Source organism: Egretta garzetta, unplaced genomic scaffold, assembly GCF_000687185.1.
Source record: "Egretta garzetta isolate BGI_Z169 unplaced genomic scaffold, ASM68718v1 scaffold81, whole genome shotgun sequence".
NCBI lineage: Eukaryota > Metazoa > Chordata > Aves > Pelecaniformes > Ardeidae > Egretta > Egretta garzetta.
The window spans coordinates 8,539,365-8,551,752 of NW_009258671.1; the positions used below are offsets into that span (position 1 = coordinate 8,539,365).

The 12,388-nt window shown below is 37.3% G+C and overlaps 2 protein-coding genes across 2 annotated transcripts in view; both read left to right on the plus strand.

Moving 5' to 3' along the window:
• The window catches only part of RIBC2 (RIB43A domain with coiled-coils 2), a 15,089-nt gene extending 5,289 nt beyond the window's left edge, over window positions 1-9,800 (plus strand). The window contains exons 4-7 of the mRNA XM_009648720.1: window positions 335-453; window positions 6,789-7,016; window positions 8,570-8,736; window positions 9,719-9,800. Coding sequence (XP_009647015.1) covers window positions 335-453; window positions 6,789-7,016; window positions 8,570-8,736; window positions 9,719-9,800 — 596 coding nt within the window. The remainder of the gene's footprint in view (window positions 1-334; window positions 454-6,788; window positions 7,017-8,569; window positions 8,737-9,718) is intronic.
• Window positions 9,801-10,822: 1,022 nt separating this feature from the next.
• The window catches only part of FBLN1 (fibulin 1), a 119,329-nt gene continuing 117,763 nt past the window's right edge, over window positions 10,823-12,388 (plus strand). The window contains exons 1-2 of the mRNA XM_035888514.1: window positions 10,823-10,860; window positions 11,374-11,444. Coding sequence (XP_035744407.1) covers window positions 10,823-10,860; window positions 11,374-11,444 — 109 coding nt within the window. The remainder of the gene's footprint in view (window positions 10,861-11,373; window positions 11,445-12,388) is intronic.

Sequence of the window (12,388 nt, forward strand, 5' to 3'; positions counted from 1 at the left end):
GAGCACTGGAACAGGCTGCCCAGGGAGGTTGTGGAGTCTCCTTCTCTGGAGATATTCAAGGCCCGCCTGGATGAAGTCCTGTGTAGAATGCTCTAGGAGAGCCTGCTTTAGCAGGGGGTTTGGACTAGATGATCTCCCGAGGTCCCTTCCAACCCTTGCAATTCTGTGATTCTGTGAAAGCTTCAGTGATAGGATTTGGCAATAGTTATGTTATTCAGTTTACTGTATTCTGTAGCTCCTCTGTATGTCTGTGTCTCTGTCTTTTAGTGGCTTGCTCGTATGGCACGCATCATGTCCATAAATACTGCCTAAATTTCATTTTCATCTAATTTAGATTATCTTCATGACAAGAATAGGATTGAACTTGACCAAAAGACTATGGAGCAACAACGAAAAGAAGAAGAAAACAGGCGTGCTGTTTGTGCAGCTATTAAAGATTTCAATAGAAGCCAGGTAAATGAATATTGGGTTTGTTTGTTTTTTAAAAAAGCGGAGACATGGAAGGAAAATAAGATCTGCACAAGTACAATGAGTAATGATGTTTTCGCAGAGGTTTCTTAGCAGCTAACTTCCAAGGTTGTTTCAGTAATTGGAAGATAGAATTTACTCACTTTGTCCTCTCCAAGGATCTAGTTATCCTCTATCTAGTTACCCTCTGTCAAAATTCCACCTCCTGGTTCTCAGCTTGCTGACTAGAGGCCAGCAACAACTCCCCAATCTCTTGGGGACTTTTAGTCTGTAAACTGGGATATGGGAAAAGCCTCCCATGCTTCCTTCTGGTTTTATATCAGTCATCAGATAATCTTAGCTGTGTCTGCTTGCTTTTCTTTTTGCTTGTGTGGAAACATTACTACCAGTAGATGTTTTTCTTTATTGCTTATGTTAATTTTCCACAACCACTGGTTTTGGCACTTTGGCTGCTTTGGTATTTGTGTGCATGTCTCTTGGTTGTTTACCAAGCATGCTTTGGAACCTATTGAAACATGGCATGAACTTTTCTCTGTCTGTCTTAGTACCGTTATCTGTCATGCTCCAGTTTTTTATCTTACTGCACAGATTTATTTTTTTTTTTTTTCTGTTCAGCTTATATGTACAGCTCAAAGGGCTACATGGACACTATTAGTTTGGTTAAACTATATTTGGTGTGACTTAGCTTTGAATTTATTTAGTCACATCAAAATAAGCCACATTAAAATTACTACATCAAGTATGGTAACTTTTGGTTTAAGTATATAAGCGTGCAAGTCTTCATGCAAGTGTTGCTTGAGCCTTTCAGGGCACATTTGGCATATAATTTTGTTTATAGAAAACCTATGGTAATTGAAAACACTTTTGCTACTTGAAGTCATGGCTACTGAACAGTACTTTATGTGAATGGCCACAAAAGTACCCTAAGTGGCTGGTGCACAGTATCCCAAATAATTGTTGTCATCCCAATTGCTTCCATGTAAAAATTTCTGAATTTGTGACAAGGTTTCGGGATGGGATGGAGTGGGGGGGTTGTGTGTGGTGTAGGTTTGGGCATACACATTCTAGTTGACTGGTGTGCATATTAAAGATATAAAAAAGACTTGCTTTTTATTTTTTCTAACATAAGGGCATGATAATGGAGGTTGGGGCAACAGTCTCCTTTTAGTTCTTACTGGCCTTTGCTATGTTGTATAGATTGGAGTTACAGCTTGCAGCTCTTTTTCTTTTTTTCTGAGGTAGTAAGTTAGGTTTATTTTCCCCCCTGACCACGATACTGTTTTCAGCATTTCCTTTTTTTGATGAATGGTGGAGAAAAACTCTTCTTTTTCCCTGAAATGGTGTGCTTGCACAGTTGCTGCTTTTCTTTATTAAACATGCAAGCCAGAGGTTTCAGGTTGCCAGGCCTTTCAGTGATGTCTTTAAAAGAGCTGCATTACAGAGGCATTTTCTATACATCTTTTTCCCAAGAGAGGAAACCAAGGCATTCAGCTTGAGAATGAACTTCACAGAAGAAATCTCTGTATCTGACCTCACATGTATTGGCAGGAGTCTCCAGCAGTTTCAGCATTCTGAGTAACTGGTTTGAAGACCTTAACCTCTTGAGGGTGCAGCCTCACACTGCATTTTGCTCTACGCACATCTGCTCTGCCTGTCAGTGACTGCCAAAAAGAGGAACTCCTTTTTCCTGTTCCCTAAGTGTCATTATTTTTTTTTCTGCTGTCTCTCTTGCAGTGGAGCTAATGATCATGTAGCTTCAAGATGTGTTAGGTAATTTCTCAAATCCCAAAGAAAATGAACTCTGGTCTAGAATTAGTGACTGCTAGATCTGACTGAGAGGAATGAATGCACAGCGTGAGGTGGCAGTAAAGGAAGGGAGAAAGCAAACCCACCCTTTCTAAGGCAACCTTCAGTTACTGTAATTTGGATAAAATATAATATGGGAATGCATCTTCAGAGAGGAAGAAATTTCCTAGAATTTTGGCTTTGGATCAATCACTGTCTCCATGGCCATCATCTGTAGTGCTTATGGTTGCCAGTATCTTTAGGGGATGTAAAGAATAATTTTATCTCTTTTTAAAAACCAAACCCAAACAAAAAACCATCATAAAACCCAGCAAGTCGTGTACTCCAGGGGAAACATGTTTTGTTCAGTCTGCTAGTCAGTTATTAAAGAATCCCAGCAGATGACTGAAGGTGGGGTATCTCAGTTCATCACAGCCTGCCTTCACTACAGGATTTGATATTGCTGTCCCCATGACAGTGGTTCAGCTTCCTTCACTTACCACAATACCATTCCCAATGACTTTATTGGTGACAAGCTTATTACTAATGGTTCTTTTTCTTTTCCTGAAATTATTTAGCAGGATAATGAACTGATGGTATATTTGGTACCATATTTCCCACTGGTGAAGGATCTGTAAAGTACCATAAACGTTTTAAGTGTGTGTAGTGTCTAGAAAATTAATGCTATCCTTCCTCTCAGATTTTGTCTTGCCTACGTATGCATTAACCAGAAATACCGATATTGCTCTTGTCCTTAGTATAAGAGAAAACTTCTATTAGTATAAACTGTCAGTTATTCATGCTGAAATCATTCATATATAAGTAGTAATCATTTTAATTTGGCAAGCCAAGTAACTGAAATGAAGGCTACCCAGACTGGAATATTTATTTTTCACTTCTGTGTGATTCCATAGCAGAATCTTACTGTTGTAGAAACGGGTTCCTCACTAAGGATAATAACACTTGGGAATGCCCAATTTAGCAGTGCAGTCATAGATATACCAATTGTGTTCTTGAAATCAGAAAGAGTCTTCTTGTTTTATATAGCACAGGACTTGAATCCTTCCCAAGACACTTTGTACATAACACTAAGAAAATGAGAGGATGTGATTACAGAGGATCTCTAATTTAATGACCTCATATTTATAGACTTGTTAACAATCTTATAGACCTTACGTCCTTAGAATTTATTCCTGGGAATACCACAACAGCTTGATAGTTTTCCTGATAATGTTATGATGAACATTTGGTGGCAATATTCTGGTTCCTTATTCACTCAACTTTATGCTGTTAAGAGCCAGCAACCACTTCAGAAAAATAGCTTTTCAGGTTTTGAGTAAATTATGTATTTGTATTAACTGTGGAGCCTTTTTTTTCACCCGAAATGAAATATTTGAGTACCTAAACGTAGAAGAAGAACCGTAACTTTTTTTCATTTTGTGAAGTGTGCTGTGCAGATATCTTTTATCACTTGGATCCTATTCTTGATATTCAGTGTCTAGAATCATCAATATTTCAACATTTTTACCACACTTTTAGGCATGAGGAAACATAATGCATATACTGATGTTTAACAGACCTTGCTAAGCAGAAGTTCCTAGCTTGAATGTGCTGGATGTGCAATTCTCTACTATGAGAGAAGTACCTGTATAATACAGACAAAGGAATCACTATACAGATTAATAATACTTCTTTCACAAGTTCCTAAGACCCTGAATTGGTTACTCTGGTCATCTGTGAGCTTTGTGACTTAGTGATAAGGACTTCAGAAGCTGTGCATTCCTTAGTCCTGAGTTGGCAGCAGTGAGTTCCTTGCACACTCAAGACTGGGTGTTATTCTAAGCATGTGAAATCCTGGCCTCTTAAGGTTTCTATGTGTGTTTCTTCTTTTGCTTTATGACTTGAATTAACAGTGAAAGGAAACATTTAGTTGTAGGGAAGAGATACAATGTTGGGTCACAAATCAACATAAATGAAGGAGCATGTATTTGTGCACCCGTTTTTTTTTTTTCCATGCTACACCAACGAATTATGTTTTATAAGGGATTTGACTTGATAGGTTAAATCTGATGCATTTTCCAAGTTTTAAATCTTTATTTTGCAGTGTCATCAGTCATTGCGTAGTAGTGCTATATGCGTGGCTATGCATAGAGCTGGGAGTTTCCTCCAGTAAGATTCCCAGGCAGGTCAGAAATTTTAGGCTCTCCCTCTTACTGAGAAGGTTAGGGTTACAAGGTCTAAGTGCCTTTTTTGTATCTGTTGCTAGATCACAGTGGAGTGACATTAATAAAGTGATCTAAATAAAAATTACACATTTTAAGCTTCAGTAACTCTTCATCATAGGCCAGTAACTATGTGAGGTCCATCCAAAATGACTTTCAGTTAAATATGATTTACTCTGGAGCATTTTCAGAACTAAAAATAATTGCTCCATTCATAATATTAATAAGCTAAAAGTACATACCCAGATATTCTGGTTCAGTGTCCCAGAAATTTGTATGATTGAAAATCTTTGGGGTTTTCTTCTTTTTTCTTGGAAATTGTAATGTTGTAGTTTGTCTCAAGTTATTATTGACTCTTCTGGAGAGAAAAAAAACCTTAAGGGAAACACATTTTGGATTTAAAAAATTGCTTTAAACTTCTGGTAAAAATTGTACTCATTGACTTCAGTGAGATGAAAAAGTGGCCTTTAATTTCCAACTTATTACTCCATGTTACGTTGGCAGAGCCAGTAATTACTAGATCTGATGTTTATGTTTTGCCACTTGAAATTTGATTTACTTCAGTTTTTCCATTTGTCTAAAAGTAGATGGGTTGTTTCTTGCTCTGGAGTAGAGTGTACTTTCCCATTAGATGGCTGGTAAGTATTTTTAAATACAAGGTTTTCTGCATCATCTAAGTTGAATTGTGGCTTAGCTAATTTATAATTCTAAAAAAATTAATTTATCTTTTATTATTTTCTTTGCATATCAGATATTTTTGTTATTTTAATGAAATCCACAAGGCTTTTTTCAACCATGGAATTTATTCATCTAGGATATGGTACTTCATATTATTTATTTTTCTTCTTCTGCCCAATCCCTGAATGGGTTGTTGTCCATGTTTGCTTGGAGCAAATAGAAGTCACTCTTTGGCAGTCTCTGGGTCTGATGCTTGGGAGAACTGCTGTCATCGAAACTCAGAGTCCATATATATAAACGTAGAGATAAACACAAGTTAGCAGTGTCCTCTGCTGGCATAGACCACTGTGCTTGCTGAGTAAGGGTTCTGCTCCATAACATTTGCAAAGAACAGCTTCCCACACGTGTGTCTGTATAGTCCTGTCATTCTCAGTTGTTTATATCGTCTAGTTACTCTGCCTACTAATTTTCAACTTCACCTTACATGCCACAGAAGACTACCTGATATGACTTTCTTGATGCATATAACCCTTCATTTTTCATTCACCCTAATCCACTTTATAAACGTGTGTGCCAGCCAGTGAACTACTAATCGGCAAGAAAAGTACAGAGTTGCTCTACTTAACTTGTAAAGTGAATATTCTCAAACCCATGATTTTTTGAACAGAGCATGAGATGATCTTCGACAAACTGGAGAGATAGGTATCCATGGGTCTGTTGCAGTCGAGATCTATGTGTAAAGCTACATATGCAAGAGACAGGTCTGGCAACCTGTGCTCTTTGTGTCCTAGAAAGAAGGAGATTACCTGTCCTCTGTCCAGATGGAAGACAGCACTGTGCATTGTTCCAGATGTTCCATAGTTTATGCATTACAAAAGAACAAGATGGGATTAAAAATGGATGATGCATAGCATTATCATTCTATTTCAAATTAGTTTACCTAGTTTAATTCTTCTTTGGAAGGTAGTTACTTTAAAGTAAAATTATCATATTTGCTTTTGTTTTTTAAGGGGAAAATTTCCCCTGAATAGGTGACTATGACCTTATAGTGGACATTAGGAACAGTGATTTCCATAGGAAATGCCTATTATGGTTTCTAATACTACAGTTATATTCACATAATATGATGCAAGTTTGCATTTTGTGTCAGCAAAGGGAACAGATTCAAGGCTGCATCTTCAGGCTTAACATAGGCATCTCCTGTCTGTTTGTTTTGAGTGCTTAACCATGCTCTCCATGTAGATTTAATATGTAATACATATCAAGAGTAGTGATTCAAGACTGTAAATTTTTATTGTAAATTTCTTCCATATTATGTCTGGCCTCCAAATATCAACTGGTATTTGCTTGTGGATAAATGTGAAATTATTTTGTATTTAATTCTGGCTTTTATTATAAAACAAAATTATTTTTCCCCAAATTACTTGCTGCATGTGATATGACAGCATTAAAGAAATGTATGCTATTAGATTTTCTATCTTAGTCAATAGGGCCGTGGTCATAGTATTCGTGTATGATGCTGTTGAAAACTGTATGCAAGTTGGAAAGAAATCTGTTATGATGTGCTTTGTTGCTTCTCTTAGTTAATATTTTATCTTGGAAAAACTATCCGTTCTCTCCTTTCACTGAATTTAGGCTGCTGAACTAGCTGAGAGAGAGAAGTTGGAAAAGAACCAAAAAATGAAAGATGATATGAATGAAATTTCCAGCCTGCTTCAAGGAGACTTACTTTCTGAAAACCCTGAACAAGCCGTCAGTTCCTTTGGTAGACATCGTGTGATCACAGATCGATGGAAGGGAATGAATCAGGATCAGCTGATGGCAATCCGGTACTCTCAACAGCAACAAGTTCTGGAGAAACTGGTATTTAAGCTTACATGCATGTTCTGTATTCCTGGTTGTAATAATATTATAGATGATGTTTGCAGAAGAAAATATTATTGTTTGCCCTGCATGTCCCATTACAAGACTGTGTTTTCCATTGATCTGAATTTCACCCAAACTTTAACCAATCAAACTGAACACAGTGTGTCTGAAGCAGCTGGGAAATGTCACAGAACAGCAGGAGTGGGCAGCAGCCCTGGAGTTGGGCTGGGAGGACGGTTGCTGTGGAGCCAAAGGGGCCTGGGGGATCTTGGGGCATGGCCCATGGTGGCCCAGCTGAGGAGCAGGGTCCTGCACGGCCTGAGAGCCAGGCTTCATGGTGCAGTTTAGGCCTTGAGACTGCAGGAGATGCCTGCAAGGGATAAGCAGGAGTAGGCTGCTCCATAGGGTTAGAAGAGCCAGGAGTTAAGGGTGAGAGCAGGGCAGGCTGGAGCAGTGTTCTCATGCTCAAGGATACTCAAGGAAGACGAATAGAGCAGGTCCAGTGATCCTGCTCATGCATATTTCATAGCCTTAAAAGTTCATGAATGCAAGAGGATTTCCTTTCTACCATCCCACGCATCTGACCCATGCTCCGGGATAGAATTACAACAGAAAAACTAATATTGCTAATAATTGCTGCTTTAAAGGTGGATGGAAGCAGGCAGTCAAAATGAAGAAATCTACCCTTCCTAGGCAGTCATGAGGGTACAGGACTAGGTATTGTGAAGTAGGAAACTAATTACCTCCTCATTCAGTGTAGAGGCTGGATTCATAACAGCTAATGAATAGCTGTTCAATTTTATTTTTTAAATCCCTACAATACCATATACTACACTATGTCTTACCTACTGATGTTATTAAAGCTGAAGATAGAACTGTCATTTTCCTGGCTCTCCTATGACCTTAAAGTGAACCAATTCAGGTAGTTATGCTGGCAGAAAATGAGCCCCACCAAGAAAAATGAGTTTTTTGCAGGTCTCTTTTCTTGAGTCAGTTCAATGTGATGTCAGCCAAGAAGTGAGGAAATGGTAGTGTAACAGGTAGGGGCAGAAGAAAAAACAGTTTGGGTCTACTCATCTGGTGTTGGTGGCTAAGTTATTATGCTGAGTTAGCTGTATTATAAGCCATACTCGTGACTACTAACTTCTGACCTCAACAAGTTACAACTCTTGTTAACAAGAACTTAAAAAAAGAAAAACAACAAGCAAACCTATTTTGCTGCTCTGGGTTTTTAGAGAGAGCAAATATGTCAGAAAGAAATAGTAATTGACTGCCAGGCAGCAGATGCTAATTTTCTTACCTTGTGCAGAGGTAGGAGTCTTATCTTGCTCTGTGGAAAAGGATAGCTTTTTCATCTACAGTATGTTCTGCCTCATGCATGGGCTTCTACAATGCACTGGAAGGGCTTACTTTTTCTCTCTATTTCAAATGCTACCCCTAGCGTTTAGTAAAGGCAAGCAAGTTTGTTTGGATGAATTTACCAATTGGACTATATATACCGATTAATCTTTCAACAAAGAGAAAATGAAGCATTTTTTTCACTTCTGTAGAGACTAAAAGAGGAAGAACGCCGAAGAGATGCTGAATGGGACAGGCAAAGTTTACAGGCTGCACGAGCACAGCTGGTTTTAGAGCGGCATCAACAACGACAGAATCGGGAACATCGCCGAGCTTTAGATAAAATAAATGCAGAGCTATCTCAGGAGCAGAAATCAAAGTACGTACCAGAAGAGTTTTCTTTCAAATAAAACTATTTACTGTTAACACAATAGCTTGGCTTTCAAAGACCTTTTTTACTTGTATTGTTTGTTATTTTTTTTAATACACTTGTTATAAGTTTAAACTTTTTAAAAAATCAACAATTCAGCTTAAATGTGTTTTTCAGTACTACTTAACCAATCTTCAAAGAGTAGGCAATGATTGTTACTGACTTACATGTATGATTTACATGATTAGTAGCTGGAATTCTTAAGTGTTCCACTGACAACAGATGGTTTATATGGATAGGAAAATAGACAATAAATGCAATTAACTATGCAGAAAATTATTATTACCAGATGTAAAACAGTACAGGTTCTTTAAATTTACCTTAGTTTTCTGAAACAAAACAAGATGGGTATCAACTGGCTTCAGTAGAACTGCCAATTTCTGATGGCTCTGGGTTAAGCTAATGGCACAAACGGAGTTTTTCCATTATGTATGACAAAACTAGATGATTAGCTAAACACTGGACGTGTCTTGGCGGACAGGTCTTGTGTCTGCTCTAATGGGAAAGGAGGAAGATAATATGTGAAGGAAAAAAAATCAAACCAATGGATTCAGTGTTCTAATCTTCCAGTCTTTTTTTTTTCTCTCTTTTTTTTTTTTCATTATGCATGCATGCATACATTTTGCAAAAGAATTTCCAGTACCTGGCACTTTCCTATTTTGAAAGCAAACATTCGGAATTGTGTTAATTTAGGTTTTCACTGTGAGATTTTGGGAAGGTTATTTTAGGATGAAAAAGTTTGCTATATTGAGATGTGACATAAATTTTGGAGAAAAACATCTAGTTATATTTAATTCCATTTCTAGTAATTCTGAATTATATGAGCATTTATGAATGTGTATGCCTTACATCTTCTTTAGGTTTCTCAGGTTACTTCTATGTTATAATGAGAAAACATTTACTAACTGCATTTTTAAAAATTTATTTCTAGGAACATTTATCTTAAAGAAGAAGCATATTCAAATTTTCCAACGAGCCAGTATTATGCACAGTTTAATACAACCAGCCGATGATATTCTGGATACGTCAACCTGTAATACACAGAAGTATGTAGACATATTAAAATTTTTAATTGAGCAGTCCCATGTTTTACTATTTTTATCTGTTCCCTACCCTGTTCAAACAAGGCACTCAAACTAAAGGACGGTCTGCTAGGCCACATCTGTGCTAAGAAGAGGAAAACATTGTAATAAGTTTTTAAACTTGATTGTTCTTCTAAAAAGTACCAGTAGATTCAGTAGTAAGTTGTTTGACTATTGTGTCTCAGGCTTAACTGTAACATTTACATTATCTATCCGTCTAACATTACATTATCCATCTGTGTTTAGAAATCAATTTCTGGAAAGGAATCACAATTTAAAATACAATGCTACTTAACACAGCTTGGTCAGAGGGGAATGCTGCCTGACATAGATCACAGGTGATGTATGCCTAGCAGATTCTATAGGAGGGAAGAAAGATGTCCTAGGCAGAAAGTTTTGTGTGTGATTTTTGGAGAGGTTTCTTTGGTTTTTTGCGGGTTTTTTTGTAAGCAAAAAAAGCAGGACACAAAAGCAAGCAAGGAGGAAGAAATGGACAAGTTGGTTCAGAAGTATTGCTTTTATTTCCTGAATAGTAGGAATAAGAAGAGAGGATGTGGATATTTACCAAGGTGATTATAGCAATGAGGTATGACACAGAAATGGAATGTGTCTTATAGTAAGTGGGGAAAAGTATGGGAGAAAGTATTCCTGTGTATGCTGTCACCCATTAGAAATAATGGAGAAAATTTAAGGGCAGTGTGCTTCTGAAGGAGAGTGTAGGGAGTGTTTACAGATACAATGAAAGGGGTGGTGGGTGGGAGCAGGCATGCACCAAACAAAACCAAGGAGAAAAATCTCAGCTTGTGTGGGGTAATTCAGGGAAACAGTTAGCTTCCTGTCCTTATGGTTACAGAATTGACTTAGCAATGGAAGAACCAGTCAATGATATTCAAAAAAAGCGCGAGTGAAACACATGAAAAGAAAATAGGGATAAGCAATGTAAGAAAAGAGAAATGGATGATGGAAACATCCAGAAAATGAAATCCAGAAGGTAAAGAGATGACACACAGAGGACTGGAAAAAGGGTTGGAAGACTTAATGATGTAAAACAGAATGAGAGAGAGATGACCAGAGATTCAGCTAAACATCCAAGACCTCTAAGAGACTGTGAACCCTTAATAAAAATCAAGGCCATTTATGAGAATAAGTTTTGAAATAAGTATGTGTAGCTTGCCAGAATCTGGGATGTAAACTTGGAGTAGAAACATCATGATGATATTGGCATGGAGTCCTCTGATTGATCAGGATAAGCAATAACTTCAAATCCTGATGAAACAGGTTGAAGACAACTGCACCAAGCTAAGTAGGACAGATGTTTAAAGAAACTGAAGCTGAGGTAAATTCTAGTGAGTTATTCTCATCTTTGTGAAAATAATGAAGAATGCATGGTTCTCAAGATAGCTATTAGGAGGATTTTGAGATGTTTGAAGAAAGCATTCATTGAAAGGGGACTATTCAAACAAGTCTGTCTGCATTCCTTGAAAGGGGACTCTTTTTCGAACAGGTCTGTTTGCTCCGCTGAAATAGTGGCCCTGTGGGATCAGGCTGATATGACTAATTACCGTTTTGAACCAGGTAATAACAACAGAATTTTGGAAAAGACCATCATGTTAATCCCTCTAGATGGAGAGGAGGAAGAAAATCAAGAAAGGAGAATATAAAAATGAGTAAAGAAGTTTCTTGGGACAGGATAACCCACAGCAAAAAGATATGTCTCAGTTTTAGTATATTAATACAACTGGGATTAATTGCAGGATGGATAAAAACTAGGTAGAAAAGCAGTATAGCTGGAAAACAGAAACTGAAGAATATGCTATTCAGAAAGTTGGAACATAAAGCTGAGAGAGGATCACACTTGCACCGTTAATGATGAGCTGGACTACAAAGAAGTAAGAAGGGATGGTATTAAACAGATTCTAATGTGACAGCATTTGGAGATTCATTTATTTGTCAGGCTGGGATTCACGTGTGTGTTGATGTCTTAATAGTATGACCAAATACCGTATTAAATTGACACTCTCAGAAGTGCACATACTTGTCTTAGAATAGAAAGGCCATCAAATGGGGCGGGAGGATAAAACAGTAGGCTAACTATAGTAGTTTTAATTCAACTAGAGCGAGTTTTGATCTGTGTTGAATATCTCAAGCTCTGACTTTTTTTTTTTTAACTAACATTTTAGTTACCTGACAGAAAAATGAATAAAGAAAGTGTTGAAAAGTTTGTGAAGTTGTCTTCATTTGTCCAACCTGTGTGAGTAGGTATAGTGGACCTAGTCAGGTGACATTTGAGTTTCCTTAAGGAAGGACTATATGATTAAAGGCTTTTGTACTTTTACTGCTGAGTACTGAAATAAGTAGACAAGTTGATTTAAAAGAGCATTAACTGATTATAGGTGCTCTTTGAAAATGTTCATTGGATTACATTACTGAGGTAATATACTTTGTGATATTTCTAATAAATACAGTAGTGAAAAAGACAGTATCTTCTTTATGAGGATCTGGACAGCTAATTGGAATAA